Source organism: Daphnia magna, linkage group LG8, assembly GCF_020631705.1.
Source record: "Daphnia magna isolate NIES linkage group LG8, ASM2063170v1.1, whole genome shotgun sequence".
Classification (NCBI taxonomy): Eukaryota; Metazoa; Arthropoda; class Branchiopoda; order Diplostraca; family Daphniidae; genus Daphnia; species Daphnia magna.
In genome coordinates, this window is record NC_059189.1 from 8,860,321 (window position 1) to 8,876,169 (window position 15,849).

Sequence of the window (15,849 nt, forward strand, 5' to 3'; positions counted from 1 at the left end):
TAATAATAAACACAACTTGGAACATTTTTGTATTTATGTTCTGTATAGACCAAGATCGGATGCTGAGTTGCCAAGGCTGAATTCCGACCTGGGGTATTTTTCCTCTCGGGCCCTATAGGAGGGAAATGAAAAATAATATATTTAATTAAGTTGTAGTTAGCTTTATTACAAAATCTTTTGGAATCGTGTACTATACCTCTGTGCTAATATAATACAAAAAATTTTATCTCCAAAAAAGCTGTTATTTTTCCAGGAAACTTTTTGAAAGGTACTTGTTTACCTTTCCACAACACCCCCCCCCCCCTCCCCGTATTACAACTGTAGAACAAGAAGCAGACGTTTTTCTAAGTAAATTTCTTTTTCCTTATGAATAAATCCTTTAGCATAATCAGATAACTTAAAAAGACTAATTGTGTCAAATAACTCATTACTGACATCACAAACTACACTACTCATGACATAAAAAACGAAAACAGTTTGACACTACAGTCACTAGTCACAGTCAATCACTTTTCGTCTGCTACGGTACATTGTAAACAAGTACCTTTCAAAAAGTTTCTTGGAAAAATAACAGCTTTTTTGGAGATAAAATTTTGTGTATTATATCAGCACAGAGGTATAGTACACGATTCCAAAAGATTTTGTAATAAAACTAACTACAACTTAATTAAATATATTATTTTTCATTTCCCTCCTATAGGGCCCGAGAGGAAAAATACCCCAGGTCGGAATTCAGCCTTGGCAACTCAGCATCCGATCTTGGTCTATGGCAACCACCTTCAATACCTGGAGGCTATTTGAATTCCAACAAAATTGGGATCGTCTTCGCTCTTTAGTCATCGCGCCTTGATGTGCAGGTGTGCTTGTCCGGCACTAGGCTTTGTTCCAAGTTTTTTGTCTTGTTTGTCTTGTTTGTCAAACCCGTTATCTGCATGCAGTTATGATGCAGGATTTAGTACTTCCATTTCTGTTTGTTGCATCTTGCGCCGCTCTGTCTGGTTTTTATTACGACAATGGGGTTGATCAAACAGTGGTCCACAAGCATTTAAATAAACGAGAAAAAAAAGAAATGCAAAGTGAAATACTCCATCTCTTGGGCCTTCAGCACCGTCCTCGACCTGTTTTAATGGTACCGTCCAGAAGAAAACTTCAGGTGGATGATAGTCTCAGCTCTGCCCCACGCTTTTTAATTGATGTTTACCAATCTCTAACTGAGGAAGATTCAGGAGAGCTAAAACTAACTCCTGATCTAATTGAGAAAGAGTTTAATGTTTCAGATTCAGATGTACATTCTATGGATGAAGCTGATGTTATTATGAGCTTTGTTAATCGGGGTAATAAGTCTATTTTACAATTCAACATATTTGTTGTAAATTATTCATTTTGTGAATAGGACAACACTTACATGGAATAAGGCATCATCACAGCTTTGGCAGGTTATGGTTTGATCTGTCTGAAGTTCCAGCACCAACCACAGTTATTTCAGCTGAACTTCGATTGTATATTAATTTCACCATGGCTCATGAAAACATGGACCCAACAGAACTGGAAGAGGCTGATAACCATATAGAAAGCCAACAGTTTACCATTACAGTGTATGAGATTGGGTTGGAAGATATATTGATCTATATTGATCAGATGGAAATTGATAGCCACCAAGAAGGTTGGGTTGCATTCAATGTATCTCTGCCTCTTAAGAATTGGTTACAGAGACCTGAAGAAAACTTCGGGCTTCAGTTGGTCTGCCGCTCGTCTACTACAGGTTTTTCCGATATAATGTAAATTATATCCCATTTTGTTTGTTTATGGTACGAGTTTATATTTGTAGGCCGACAAGCATCTGCCAGAGAAGTTGGATTAGTAGGATCCCACGGCAATGACAAATTACAACCCTTTATGGTAGCATTTTTTCGCTCTTTGATGCCCGCCATCCACAAACAGCCTGACCAACAGGTGCAGGTCCTGCAAAAAGAACTGACTGATAATGAAGATGAGGATGACAATGAAGTTTCAAAGAGGAGTAACCGAATACGTAGGCAAACTCCCAATAACAACAGAAAGCGAAGCAAAGATTCCGAAGAATTCGGAGGCTGGAACCCATACGCGGGTAGAAAAGAATTCGGATTTTAAGAATTTCTTGTCGATTTTTTACTTATTTTACATTACTAGATTTAGATGCAAGATTGTCCAGACGTAGTTGTCAAAAAAAGAACCTTTACGTCAGTTTCCGAGATCTGGGGTGGCAGGTAATAACCGATTTGAAATTATTTCTAATAATAATAATCTTAAACAAGTTACGAGGCGTCCGTAAACTTCACGGTAAAATTCTACTAAATTATTGTATGAGTCTATTAAATTATCCATATTTGACATGGAAAGGGTAACAGACCGCATAGATAAATTTTAGGCTCATAGTAGCATTACGTCGCTAAGAATGCGACTGAGACATTTGACGGTGCACAAAGAAAAGGATTGTCCGCGTTGTTAACCAAAAAAGCCTATTAAAGAAAAGTATAGCCGGCTTTGAAATTTTTACCATAAAAAGAAACAAAACAAAAAATGGTGTTTGAAATAGGTAAACCTAAGAGAGCGCAAATGTGCTATTTTTTGCCGGATAAGCAAGCATAAAATTTGTAGTTCCAATTTGTTAGTCCTTTGAGTTACTTTCAACATCTGAAGAAAACAAGCCCTAGACTGGAATATGCATCGCACTCGTTTGCTGAATTTCTTTTACATTGGTGAAAAACCTGTCTATATATTATATCTTATACAGAAGGTAGTCGTTTATTAATGGAAAGTATATTCTGATAAGAGTTACTACATATTGCTGGCATATCTTCATTGAAGTTGTACCCTGAAGGTCCGATCAAAGAATTCATTTCTGGAAGTTGTTGTGAACGCTAAGAAGAATTCCTTAATCTAATTTGAAAATATTTCATCCTTCCAGGATTGGATCATCGCCCCTGATGGATACGCAGCTTCCTACTGCAATGGCGAGTGTTCGTTTCCACTGAATGCTCACATGAATGCGTCAAATCATGCTATAGTTCAAACTTTGGTTCATCTGATGAACCCTTACCGTGTTCCCAAGCCTTGTTGCGCGCCAATCAAACTATCGTCAATCTCCGTCCTTTACTTTGACGATAATTCTAATGTAATCTTGAAGAAATATCGGAACATGGTTGTAAAATCTTGTGGTTGTCACTGAATCATTTAACCTGTTTTTCGAAATGTGTATGTATTAATAATCATCCGCCACCGTATATTATATTTTCTGTGCTTTTCTTTGCGTCGTGACATTGTAAATATCTCTGTGCAATTAATATGTTTTAAAAAATTAACATCATAAATAAATGCTTTGTCCGCCGAGCTACATTTCTTTGTTTTCGATTTAAGTACGGTAGTAACTTAGCAAAGGAAAAACCACGCCATCAGACGCAGGACAGGTTGGCAAAAACTAGTGGTCTAAAGAATACGAATTTTGATATCAAATTTAAACATTGCAAAATTACTTCCTGAGCATGTCATTTGACAGCTTCATCAGTGCACTTTCATATACAAACGTATATAAATATAGTACATATTGTATATGTTTTGTTCTGTGTAATTAGCCAACCAACTCGCAATTCTGGATAGGCGCACGTTTTCGAAAAGCTACTTTGCACAGCAAATATTTGCAAACAAATCGACATCAGACAAAACAGGTGTGCAGAACGAAATTAACTACAGAAACGATTATGGAAAGAACTCGTTATTTCTTATTAATTAATTATTTGGTTGAAAACCGCTTAAGCGGTTTTAATTCCGTTTGTATCTCTGTAATTATATTATAAATTAAATACATTTCATTTTCATTGTAAAAATGAATTTTATTCTAATAGCTTCAGTAGCTTGTTTTTAAGTCTGTTGACAAAAACTTAACATACTAAATACTATCTTAGAGAAAGAGTGATTCCGATACTCTATAAATCTGGCTAGAGAAACGATGACTTTTGGTATCCCTACCTCGTTTTTTCCCACACTTTAATCAGACTGTGCTTTCTGTTGTCTGGACAAGAAACAGGTTCCCCTGGTTTCCTATTTGTTTTGCAGGGTAGCCCCAGCAGCACGGCACTGTTATTTGTTAATTTCAAAAATATTGGAAAGGCAGTTTATACTTTATAGCAAGCCTGAGATCCGCCCGTTGCCCTTTCCGCATACTATTTCCTATATTGAGCCCTCTCGTCCCGTCTTTGCATTCCCGCAATTTACGGGCATCCGATTTAGTTTTTCATTTCAATCACTAAATAAGAATGGCTTGGATTTCGTAGAAAATTTGCTACATGACAATTTTAGTTTCAATTTGGCATAGTTCTGAATTTATTTTTCCAACATTTTCTTCGAAGTTAAAGCTTATTGTTTAAGTAGGGTAATAAATGTTACGACCATTCCCTTTTTGCGTTCTAAGGTAAAATTTTGTGTTGTAGAATGGAGGATCAACTAGAGGAGAAGGATGTACTCGAAATGGGAACCTGGAACACTGAATACGATATCGCAGAAGAAGAAGAAGAAAGGCTTCTTGAAGAAGATGAAATAACAGAAAGAAAGCCTGGATTTCCTTATGAGAGTGAACCAAACTTTTCCGACACTGAATTTGAAACTCATGAACTTGAAGAGGATATTTTGGATCTGGGGCTTAATGAAGACATAATTGAGTATGAAGAAGTCACAGCAAGTGGCCAAGAAGCTAATAAAGAACTAAAAACAAACACACCACAACCTCACCAAGGACAGCAAACATCTTCAACCAGTCAAACTGCCATAGTTGGTAGCATAACTACAAATCAAAGTTATCAGAAACGGTGTATTGTGAAAAGTGGACAACCAGCAAGCTCTTACAAAAATTTGAACTTTAAGCGTCAGCCCAACTTTCCTATACCTGTCCAGATGAGGAGTGTACCTCCCACCAGAATGGGTTCTCCTGGATTTTATAATCAGAGGCCACTTTTTGATGGCCCAAACAGACCATTGATAGGAAGAGCTCCATCAGTCATGGATTACCATGGACCTCGAGGTGGGTTTCCGAGGCATTCAATGCCAATCAATTGTGAGCCACTGTTTGTTCAAGATTTTCACCATGGATTTCCACCTCAAAGGTTTCAACGATACCCAATTAAGGATCACCACTTAGTTAATCATCACCCCTTCATGGAATATGATAGAAACAATGGTGTCAATCGACTATTCATAAATCCTCACTATCAAGGCTCTGCGACAATCCAAAATGGTTGCACTAGTCGAGTCACTCCTTTGCCAGAACCCAGGTTAAACTTTTCACATTCTGACAACGCACCACCACGAATCGCGTTTCAAGCTCGTCATCAACGTCCCCCTCCTGGTCCAAGTTTGCCGAATACTTCAAGACCCCCATCTTTTGCGCCCATGCGATTTATGCAGCCTCCTCAATCCAATATTCCTCCGCCTCGCTTGAATGGACCGATTGATCAAATGTCACCCCCTCGTTTCAAACCTGCCCAACCGCAGAATTTAATGGATATGATACTACCGGCTCCCTTCGGCGATGGGCCTTTACGAGCTTCATACCATCCTGAGCACCAACGGACCCAAAGATTTCGGTTTAACTCGTTTGACCCTCCACCTCCTCATTCATACGACCCTACACAAACGGTGCGTTTCTTGACGCCACTTTCAGCAGCATCTAAACGTCCTGCGGCAACCGAAGTGCCCGTTAGTGCGCCAGTCAAGCAACTGAGACTTGGGCCGACAGGCAATATCCAGGTTGTGCGAACTTTTGCCACGCGCAGCGTTCCGCTTAATTCGCCATCTCCCTCAACCGTAACAAGTGCGTTACCTTCGGCAAGCACCACTCTCACGCGGATTCCTCCTCCAAATATGAGGGCTCCGCATCTCCCAACGCCTATTAGGAAACCTCCTCCGCCTGTAATAAATTCTCCTCGTCCTATACCAGTCATACCAACGACAGGTTCCACCCCTTCGACACTTCAAGCTTCTGTCTTGCCTACGCCAGTTGTATCCGAATCTCCTCCGTCTAGTGTAAGCACAAACATCGTCAACACCACCGAAGATGTTTCTCCAGAAATGAAAGAGTAAGCTCATTAAAATTACACTTGATTTCAATATTTATGTAATTCGATTGTTGTTTTTCCTCCGAAAAGTTATCTCGAAAAGATGGAAGAACAAAGAAAGAAGCGCGAAGAAGTACTAAAAATGAAAGAGGAAAGGAGACGTCAAAAGTTGGCATCTATGGCTGGTAAAGATGATATTTCACCTGTAACAACCCCAACGCAACCTGCAAAGAATTTACCTGGTAAATTAATAAATAACTTGCAAGAATTATTGACTTGAATTTCCGTTTTCTTAGCCAATCCGTCGTCTACAGTGTCACCGACGACAAAAGTCCCTGATACCAACAGGCAACTTAACACAAACATAAATCCATCTCCATTTTCGAGATTGGATGGGGTTCCACTGAACCCGCAAACAGCAGACCAGACAATCAAGGAGAACAGTGTCTCCCCCACTTTGTAAATATACATTAGTCATTTCTACTTATTGATTGCGATAGAATTGTTCGCGCAATCTATGGCATGCTTCATTCTTAATGCTGTTTTTTTTTTTACTACAGACGAAAAACCGTGTTGGTTAAGCCAACACCGACAGTGCAAACTTCTGTTCGCGCAATCCCTCAAGCTGCCGTCGGAGTAAACCGGCGGTATAAAATCATCATAGTCAAGAATAAAAGCGGAAAAATTCTCGAAAAAAGAAGGGTATCAGTTTGCATTTAATATTAATATTTTCATTTTTCTTTCCGAATTCGCTTATTTAATTGATTCATTTTCGTGACTGATCTAGGTTCCCATCGATGAGCCCCCATCAGGTAGTAATCATGAAAGCCCTTTTGGTCAGGTGATTCCCACTGCTCCACCTTCCTTGTTACCTCAGAATTTGGTAATTTTTAAAATAAAAAATATATGATAATTATTAACAGCAAGCTGATTCATCTTCTTTCGTATTTAAGACCCGCATCAGTGAAACGGTAACCATCGAAAATTTAAATACAAATGCCACCGAAGAATACGTGTGGAAATTGTGTCAGACGTTTGGAACTGTTCAAGTACGTTGAAATAAAAAAATAATAATTATTATTATTATTATACTAATGCAAATCATACCGTTTTCGGTAGAAAATTTTCAAAATAATATTTCTCACTGTTTCTGCTTTAGGAGGTTTACCCTAAGTTGCAGGAAGGCAAAGCTATCGTGCGATTCTCTTCTTCTACTGGAGCCAAAAATTTTCTTACTAACCACAACACTCCTGGAATCTGTGTGCGTTTCCTGTGATCTGTTTCAATGAAGCTATTCGTTCTATTGGCGTCACGAACTTTGTCCGTGTTAATAGAAGACATGTTAAGTGTCTTCCATAATTTCACCTCTGCTTTGTTGTTTCAACGGTGTGCTGTCGATTATCGAATTAGCTGCTCGTTGACACTGACATCAGCAAATCAAGAAATCAACCTCTGTTTCGTGTTAAGAAAAAAATATATAAAACTGAACTTTATTTTTCAGATTCATTTGGCTATGCCCTTTAGTCATGTAGAAAATCAATTGTCTGGCGTTGGCTAAAGTGTCGAATTTCGCAAAACGAGTGAACAATTATTATTTAAACATTTTATTAAAAAAAAAAATTATCTGTAGTTATGTTGCGAGACACCAAAGGACCATTGTTCTTGGTTTTTACGACATGGTGTTAGTTTTTTGTTTTCGTCGTCAACACCGCAGTTATTGATCAAACTGATCGACGCCAATTTGATAGAATTATCATTTGGTATCCTAATGTATAAATATCGCATTTGTTTGAAGAATAATAACAGGTTTTCAGAATAGTCTTCCATCACGAGATAATTCTACACTTTCAACCTAGTAATTTTCCATTTTTGGTTTTTGCCATTGGCTAATTCTTCAGTCATCAATAATCCTGTATGCATAACCACGGATGTAAGAAAGCAAAAAACTTAAAGATGAAATGGTTCTGTTGACCTAAAATGTAGAGCTGAAGGTGGAGATCTTTATAATGTGTTGCTTGTCAAAGAATTGGGTCACTGGCGGTCAGCTTGTCACTGGCCCATCCCTTCCGGGATCTTTTCTGTTTATCTTCTATTTATCATTCATGCCAGAGGGATCTTGTACCAGTTTACATATCTCTTGTGGAGACAATATACTGAACAGCTTTTCAGGGGGAAAACCAAATTGAATAAAAACGTTAAATTATTTTACACAAACAACCGAGCTATAATTAAGTGTCATCATTTTCCTTGTTGAATGCAAATGAGGGCAAAAAAAAAAGTGACTTTTAAATTGCGTAATAGTCAAATATATTGCACCAGTTACGAAACGCTCAAGTTGCAATCAAAGACACAATATAAAATTTTCGCTGACGAAAAAATGATAATAATAATAAAGCTAGTTTTCCATTGAAATGCAACGTTAGTTGAAGTGGGCGAATCTCTGCAGGAATTCGCACAGCAACAACATTCGCAGAGATCATCATGCGCTTCCTAAAGAAGCTCCTTTTTCAAAGATAGAAACAAGGGGTTCTGCAACATTTAGCCCTAAGGTCACCGATCTCATTAATTCATGTCAAGCTTGTGGGACCAGTTTAACTTTATTTGCTTTTTTTTTCGTACATTTTTCTCTGCGTTGCAAAAGGGCACGTGTACCGTTAGACCTAGATAGCAACGCGCGCTGTTTATTGCAGTTCAAATTAGCATCTTCTTCTACAATTATGTTAAGGCGCAAGATAATTCTCTTCAGATTTCTTTTAAAATTTAAATAATAGTTAAGAAAATAGAAATACACTACTTTCACCTTCGGTATTAAAAGGCGATGAGTTATAAGGAGCGCATCGAAATTTCCTGGGTCACATACATACTGCACGTGCCCAGGTCAACCAGTTTTTCTAAGCAGGTATACGTCAGGATTGCATAAAAGGACGGAATGTTCGTTCTTCTCAATCAGTCTGCTTCGCTTGCTCGACAGTCGTATCGGGAGGACGCAGCAGGTTGAGACGGTAAAACGCATTCTTTGTTTACTCCAAGCATTTCTTAATAACTACTGTATATCTTCTTTTATTCGACAGTGTTATTTAAGCTGAATATAGATAGGACTGATTAAAATGTGGCAGTCCTTGATTTTCATATGCGCGCTTACTCTACAAGTGGCACTCGCCGCACAGCCTCGTTCATCGGGTAACTAATTTCACGTGTAAAACTTGTTCAAACACATCAGTACATCATCGCAAATTTTTTACAGACGTCATTGAAAGCCAAAATTCACGCAATGCCTTGCCCGATCGCTTAGCTAAACGTGTATGCTACTTCAGCAACTGGGCAGTCTACCGCCCAGGTAATGGCTCGTACGACATCGACCATATCCCCGGTGAAATGTGTACGCACGTTATTTATTCTTTCTGCGGTGTTAGCAATGTCACCTGGGGCGTTCTTGTTCTCGATCCAGAGGTTAGTACATCAGTTGTTTGTTTCTTTGCCTTCTCTAATTGCTGATGTTTTCTAAACGATGAATATTTATGAATGATTCACAGAGAGACATAGAACAAGGAGGTTATGCTAAATTTGTAGCTTTGAAAGAGAAGTATCCGCATTTGAAACCCATGCTGGCTGTCGGCGGATGGGGTGAAGGTGGCAAAAAGTATTCGCAGATGGCTTCCGTGCCGGCGCGTCGTCAAGCTTTCGTTAGCAGTGTTGTAGGTAAAAGCTAAAAAAAAAATTTTGACATTCCATTTTGTGTCTATTAATTAAATGCTCCTCGTTAATTTTTGTTTCCCCTTTCAGAGTATATGAATGAATATGGTTTTGATGGGTTTGATCTTGATTGGGAATACCCGGGCGCTGCAGATCGCGGAGGCACCTATGCTGACAAGGAAACTTTTCTTGCTCTTGTTCGGGAATTGCGCGCTGCATTCGACACTGTTGGAAAAGGATGGGAACTAACAGCTGCGGTATAACATCATGAAATTACGTTATAAAACTTCAGCAATAATCAACTCAGTTGTTTAAAAAAAATTGTAGGTTCCTGTTGCCAAATTCCGCTTGCAGGAAGGATATCATGTCCCTGAATTATGCCAGTAATTAAAAATTTGCTCATTTAAAAAAAGAAAACTTGCTTGCTATTCAGAATTGATTGATCGTTTAGATTGCTCGATGCTATCCACGTCATGACATATGATCTGCGAGGAAACTGGGTAGGATTTGCTGACGTTCATTCACAGCTCTATCGCCGCCCAGGTCTAGATCAGTACGCCTATGAAAAACTCAACGTGGTATTTATGCGATATTCAAAATGACGATAATGTTTATTGGCCAATCACCTTATAATAATTGAATCTTTGCTTAGAACGATGGCTTATTGCTGTGGGAAGAATTCGGTTGCCCAAGAGATAAGGTAAGATTTCAATTTGATTAGGACATGATTTCACATCTTTCATACTAATAGCTACGTCTGTATCCAGCTTGTCGTAGGCACACCCTTTTATGGACGCACTTACACTCTAGGTGATCCCAAAAGCAACGACTTGGGAGCGTAAGTTCACTTGAAAATCAATTCAAACATAAATACATCTACAATTGTTTGAATTATATCAATAGTTATATTGTCAAATGGGCCGGAGGCGGAGAACCTGGTCCTTATACAAACGCATCTGGCTTTATGGCACACTACGAAGTATTTATAATACATTTACACAAGCTAAAAAATTAACCTGGTGAGATCATTTCATTAATATTTTTTTTGGTTTGGTGAGTATAGATTTGCATGAAACTTTTGGACCCAGCTGATGGTTGGGTTAAGCGATACGACGACGTCGGCAAGGTTCCTTTCACACACAAAGGTTTGCACTTTTCATTGAATAGCAATTAAGTTTATCTCAAAATGTATTCAAAACAACTCTTAACAGATCGCCAGTGGATAGGATACGAAGACGAAGACTCCCTAAAAATTAAAATGGACTTTATTCGAGCACGGGGATACGGTGGAGCAATGACTTGGGCTATTGTAAGTTTATTTGGTTGACAAAATGAATTACCCTCTTTTTACGTAGAATTACTAATACGTTCGAATTAATAATGAAGGATATGGATGACTTCCACAACTTGTGCGGAAAGGGCCATCACTCTATGATGAAGGTAAATACTCAAACCCAATAAGGAAAACAACATGATGCCAGCGGCAGTTTTCTTTTCTAATCCAATCAGGTCATCTACGACGGAATGAAAGACTATATTGTTCCTGTCCCGCCTCCTATGACAACCACAACCGCAGTAAGTATTCGTCGATCTAGTCCCAAGCACGAAACATATGCAATAGCAATCGAAATAGAAGAGTCGTCATAAAATTAAGTGCCTTTTTTAAAATACTTAATTTATCCCGGAAGGTAACATGGTGGAAACCTTGGAAACCAGACCCTACCGTGTCGCTGAGCGCATACACAACAAGTAAACCAGCAGAACAGGCAACAACACGCAATCCAGACGTTGTAGTTAAGCCAGTCGATGTCGCCGGAATAGACTGCAACGTCCAGACCTACTGGCCTCACGAAAAATGCAGCAAGGTAAAAAAAATTCGTACAAGTTGCTCTTTATTATTCATTATTTACTTTATATTTGTTGCGAATAGTACTACTGGTGCGTTCAGGGATCTCCCCGTCTGTTGGGTAAGCCTTTAATCCTCTTCATTCTTAAATAATTCCTTGGCTCCAATGGCATTTAGTAATTCGTTTAATTTGCTTCGTGTTTTAGATTGCCCGGGTGAATCCGTGTGGAATGCAGCCAAAACTGTTTGTGACTGGACACAGAACACCGACACCTCAAACTGTGTTCTCTAAGTTAAAATATCTGATGACGACTTTTCGCAAACCCATCACAAAAATAAGTTTATTATTGTTGTTAATTAACGAATGTATCGCGTGTATTCTCGGTGAAGGAGGAATAAAGATCTGTCAGTTCGAAAACCACTTGTTGAAAAGACCCTAACACGTGTTGTTAATATTTTTAATTTTGTGTTCATTCCGTTCGTAAAGTTCAACAAATTTTGAAATTACCCTTCCCTAGAAGCAAAACTTAACAGTGGACACGATAAGATGTAAGGGATTCTGTTTTAAGTACAATTTTATTGACTTTGCCATAACTAATGGGTGATGAAATTTAAAAAAAAAAGTCAAATGGAATTTTACAATTATTTTCAATAGCCTTGCGGGAAATAACAAATTCGATTTTAACTTTCTCGTCTCCACGAAACAGGAACAGAACTGAAGAATAACTTTCTATGATAACCTCAAATTATAATCGCGCAAACGGGCATACTTTGGTTTAACAGTGTTTGGCGTCATTTCGAAAGGAACCAATGCATTAAGTTCCCCGAGCTCAAGTATTGGTGCTAGGAGAGGTCGTCCATGAGCACACTGGAAGGGCACGTCACATTGGCCTAGCGCTCTCACCAATTGAGTGCATTGCAGCAACGAAAGCTCATCACCAAACTTGATTGCTCCTTGAAGGTGCATATAAAATTAGAAAATGTTATGAGCACAAAAAATTTTCTTTGCTTTACCGTGGCATGCCAAAGAGTTTAAAACATTCCGAATTTGTACTGGTAATACGCAGGTGCTAAGTCTTCCATTCTTCGTGTATTCGGAAATTGTTTCTTCAATCAGTGCCATTACCAAGTCCTTGTACAAAGAATTTCGTTTTCTCTGAACCTAAAAAGTAGGGATCATTGGCAAAAGAACGTCAGGAGTTACACTATTTATTTCCAGTTTTTAAATTTTCAATCTTCAATTAAATAAAAACAATTACCTCATTGATTTCTCTTGCCAAAAAACAAGCTGGAACACGCGTTACTACCACAGTGGAATCACTGATCTGCATATGCAAACCGTAACGAGTAAACTCAACACTTAATTTTTGAATTATCTCCAGGTCTCGCGAATGAAAAGACAACGAGAGATGTGGCTGAATTGGTGAAGATTGGACCAGAACATAGCCGTCGTCATTCTTGGTCGAATGAACTAAAATAAAATTCAATATCTCGTTAATAAATGTGATGTTTTCAATGCAGTCTAAATTTCATAAAACTCTCTAGTTTTAATTTGGTCTTACTTTGCAAAAGCCTTTCCAAGCAGATTCGCTCATGGGCCGCATGCTGATCAACAAGTACGAGATAACGCTTGTCTTCCTCTTGTGTTACGCAGCAAATAAATTTTTTATCAACTTGATTGATTACGCGAATGTTGCTCATGGCATCTCTTGTAAATTTGCATTGCCTTTGCAATGCTGTTGCCAGTAATCTATTTAGGTTTGCGGCGGCTATATTGGGTGGTAATTTCGGTTGAATCCAAAACTGTCCAATGTTGAACCGTCTCTTAGGAATACAATGAGACCCTATCGCGAAAGGGAAAAATTATTCACCAAATTGAATTACACGATGTCATGGAACAAACAATAGTTCCAAAATTTTTTTAGTAATGTCATACCGTCATCTGGAGAAAATTGTCTTCTTTTGAGACCTAAGCGTTTAGGAGACTTTTCTTGAATTTTGCTGTTTTTTGTTTCTGCATGGAATGGGAAGCCATTGGCTGCCTTATCACAGGGTTGCTGGATTTCTAAACAAACAATGGTGGAGCAATTAAAATCTTTAAAGAATCCCCCTACCAATCTTACGGTGCAACTCACGGTCTTCTGCCATTTTCTCATCTTCTTCCCACAACTGCGTCAGGTGGTTTGGGCTCAACAGAGATGATGAAGGAAACGATTGTACCAAATGTGGAGATTGTTTAATCCGCATTTCAAAATCTTCTATCGCATGGCTAACGAACGGAAACGGAACTGAATTCGTGATTTTGCCATAATACTGCGTGAGTGGTAAAAGATTTGTTTCACATGGCAAGGGTGATGAGATTCTTGAGGTTATCTGCATTAAAAATCAACAGAGCAAATTGAAAATTTGTTCATGAATTAAAATCTATTATGAATATGGTCTAGTAAAGTCAGGAAAATTTATTTTTACCGGCTTACCACATTTGTTTTATTTTGCGGTGGTTCGTTTGAGTTGCAATCATCTATAGTGAGGAGACTTTTTGAGCTGATTAAATCCTCGTTGTATGCAGTTGCGAGCCAACTCACAACTAAGGCTGTCTTTTTCAAGGGAGCTAGATAAGATACAATTAAATTAATACATCTAAATACCATGAAGCATTGAACAAACGAAACAAACCGTGAGAAATAAACTTATCCAGCGAGCTGTGAATCAATGACAATAACTCATTCCTGTGTGAAAAGATAACTTTTCTTTCACCCTTCGATGAAATTGCAGATTTGTATACTGCACGCGAACACTGAGTTTTAAAAAATTTAATCGATCAGATGTGACATGCACTAGATATGGAAATTTCGCACTATGCCTTTTCAGGAGGACAAGACAGAGAAAGGCTCTTACATACATAATTTATGAGAGCAAAATTGACCATACCTTAATGTTCAGGACAACAGAATACTGTTGTCCTTTGTTCGAAGACACATCAAACAAAACCGACGTGATGAAATTGAAAACTTCACTGGATTCAACCAGCCGACTGTTAACAAACATAAACCAATAGCGCTTATCCAAATCCGGTACAAGAAGGCCTTTAATTTTGAAATGGCAACTTAGGCCACAAAAGGGTAATATGCCTTTACAGTTTTCTAATCGGAACAGCTGTTGAGCCGCAAGTATTGTGTTTTTCTCTTTTTTTGTTTGGAGAAGGGGTGGCTTTGAAGAATCATACCGTAGCGAAAATGATATGTAGGGATGTAGCAAAAAGAAACTTGCAATAAGTTTCTTTAGTGATGAGCAAAAAAGATTGGCGTTTGTTTCTTCTTCTGGCTCTGACCAACAAAAGTCATAGACAGATATTGTTGTGCCTGACGATGACCTATTTCCAATACATTCAATGTTAGACCAAGCCCCTTTTTGGAAACACCTTTTGTAAGAGGAACTGGAACATTTTGGTTGGCTCTCTATGTCAATAGACATACAGTTTTGACCAGCAATATAGAGAGCTTCTTCAAGATGATTACTTGCTAAAAATTCCTCTACTTTGTTTCTTGATTGAAGCCTACAGTCGAAAGAAACAAAGAGGTGGAAAATAAATCAAAATTAACAGGAAACAAATGTGCTCTGGTATGCTTCACATGTTTTCTTTTTTCTAGCACTTTGCATAATAATGTGAAAATATACCAGCAAACAGAACCTTGAGCATAATTGGTGAATTTCTGTCAATACAGTTCCTTTTCCATTGTTGACAACCTGTAAGCATCGATTTGTCCAATCAAGGCGTACAGCAATGCATGTAGCACTTTCTTGAATTGAATGCAGAACCTTGAACAAATAACAAAAGAATTAAATTTTGATAGTCAACGAAATACCGGAAATACATTCAACAAGTCGTACGAGTTCTTCGACGCATTTCTGAATAGATGCTGAATCATACATTTTCCCGAAATGTCAACTACGTTAAGGGCTAAAAATTAACATTTGCTAAAATGTGTATGATAAAACTAGACGAAAATTCGGTTCTTCAAGGCTCATAATAAATGCCAATGTTTTTTTTTTTCATAACATTGGTTGATCGAAATCAGAGATAAGGAGATGGCCAATGAAAAAGCCAGCAGACGATAAAGTCCCATTTATCCACCCGACCTGGATCCGCCTTCATCGTCCCCCCCTACCACTTCATTCCAAGGCAGTAGCGCCCCTATTCCGCCCCGATTTTCGCATCATAAA

The 15,849-nt window shown here is 38.3% G+C and overlaps 4 protein-coding genes across 9 annotated transcripts; 3 read left to right on the top strand and 1 right to left on the bottom strand.

Moving 5' to 3' along the window:
- Positions 1–796: 796 nt before the first annotated feature.
- On the top strand, positions 797–3,369 carry LOC116929708 (bone morphogenetic protein 7). Of its 2 annotated transcripts, none has more exons than XM_032937043.2 (5): positions 797–1,334; positions 1,394–1,762; positions 1,829–2,107; positions 2,176–2,246; positions 2,948–3,369. In XM_032937043.2, exons 1-5 carry the CDS (start codon positions 941–943, stop codon positions 3,206–3,208), a joined length of 1,374 nt encoding a protein of 457 aa, XP_032792934.2. In that variant the 5' UTR covers positions 797–940; the 3' UTR covers positions 3,209–3,369. The 2 variants fall into 2 exon arrangements, with proteins under 2 accessions (XP_032792934.2, XP_032792933.2); XM_032937042.2 differs by having other exon boundaries at positions 800–1,334; positions 2,170–2,246.
- An 866-nt stretch (positions 3,370–4,235) lies between these two features.
- On the top strand, positions 4,236–7,579 carry LOC116929686 (rho GTPase-activating protein gacJ). 2 transcript variants are annotated; one of them, XM_032937002.2, is made up of 8 exons: positions 4,236–4,408; positions 4,467–6,107; positions 6,177–6,328; positions 6,383–6,545; positions 6,647–6,788; positions 6,874–6,969; positions 7,040–7,135; positions 7,246–7,579. In XM_032937002.2, the coding sequence occupies exons 2-8, from the start codon at positions 4,468–4,470 to the stop codon at positions 7,360–7,362; spliced, it is 2,406 nt and encodes an 801-aa protein (XP_032792893.2). In that variant the 5' UTR covers positions 4,236–4,408; position 4,467; the 3' UTR covers positions 7,363–7,579. The 2 variants fall into 2 exon arrangements, with proteins under 2 accessions (XP_032792893.2, XP_045033543.1); XM_045177608.1 differs by having other exon boundaries at positions 4,236–4,403.
- A 1,377-nt stretch (positions 7,580–8,956) lies between these two features.
- On the top strand, positions 8,957–12,043 carry LOC116929715 (endochitinase). The gene is made up of 17 exons (XM_045177612.1): positions 8,957–9,088; positions 9,158–9,266; positions 9,331–9,536; positions 9,620–9,785; positions 9,870–10,036; positions 10,107–10,162; positions 10,231–10,357; positions 10,432–10,479; positions 10,547–10,617; positions 10,683–10,758; positions 10,843–10,924; positions 10,991–11,088; positions 11,166–11,219; positions 11,289–11,354; positions 11,468–11,644; positions 11,710–11,746; positions 11,832–12,043. Exons 2-17 carry the CDS (start codon positions 9,194–9,196, stop codon positions 11,915–11,917), a joined length of 1,590 nt encoding a protein of 529 aa, XP_045033547.1. The 5' UTR covers positions 8,957–9,088; positions 9,158–9,193; the 3' UTR covers positions 11,918–12,043.
- A 139-nt stretch (positions 12,044–12,182) lies between these two features.
- LOC116929688 (DNA mismatch repair protein Mlh3) lies at positions 12,183–15,702 on the bottom strand. 4 transcript variants are annotated; one of them, XM_032937006.2, is made up of 11 exons: positions 15,517–15,702; positions 15,317–15,444; positions 14,557–15,181; positions 14,302–14,422; positions 14,103–14,236; positions 13,749–13,998; positions 13,562–13,690; positions 13,188–13,469; positions 12,885–13,096; positions 12,640–12,787; positions 12,183–12,579 (listed from the first exon to the last, which is right to left on the bottom strand). In XM_032937006.2, exons 1-11 carry the CDS (start codon positions 15,556–15,558, stop codon positions 12,356–12,358), a joined length of 2,295 nt encoding a protein of 764 aa, XP_032792897.2. In that variant the 5' UTR covers positions 15,559–15,702; the 3' UTR covers positions 12,183–12,355. The 4 variants fall into 4 exon arrangements, with proteins under 4 accessions (XP_032792897.2, XP_045033544.1, XP_032792896.2 ...); XM_045177609.1 differs by having other exon boundaries at positions 13,761–13,998; positions 15,501–15,702; XM_032937005.2 differs by having other exon boundaries at positions 15,501–15,702.
- Between the last annotated feature and the right edge of the window lie 147 nt (positions 15,703–15,849).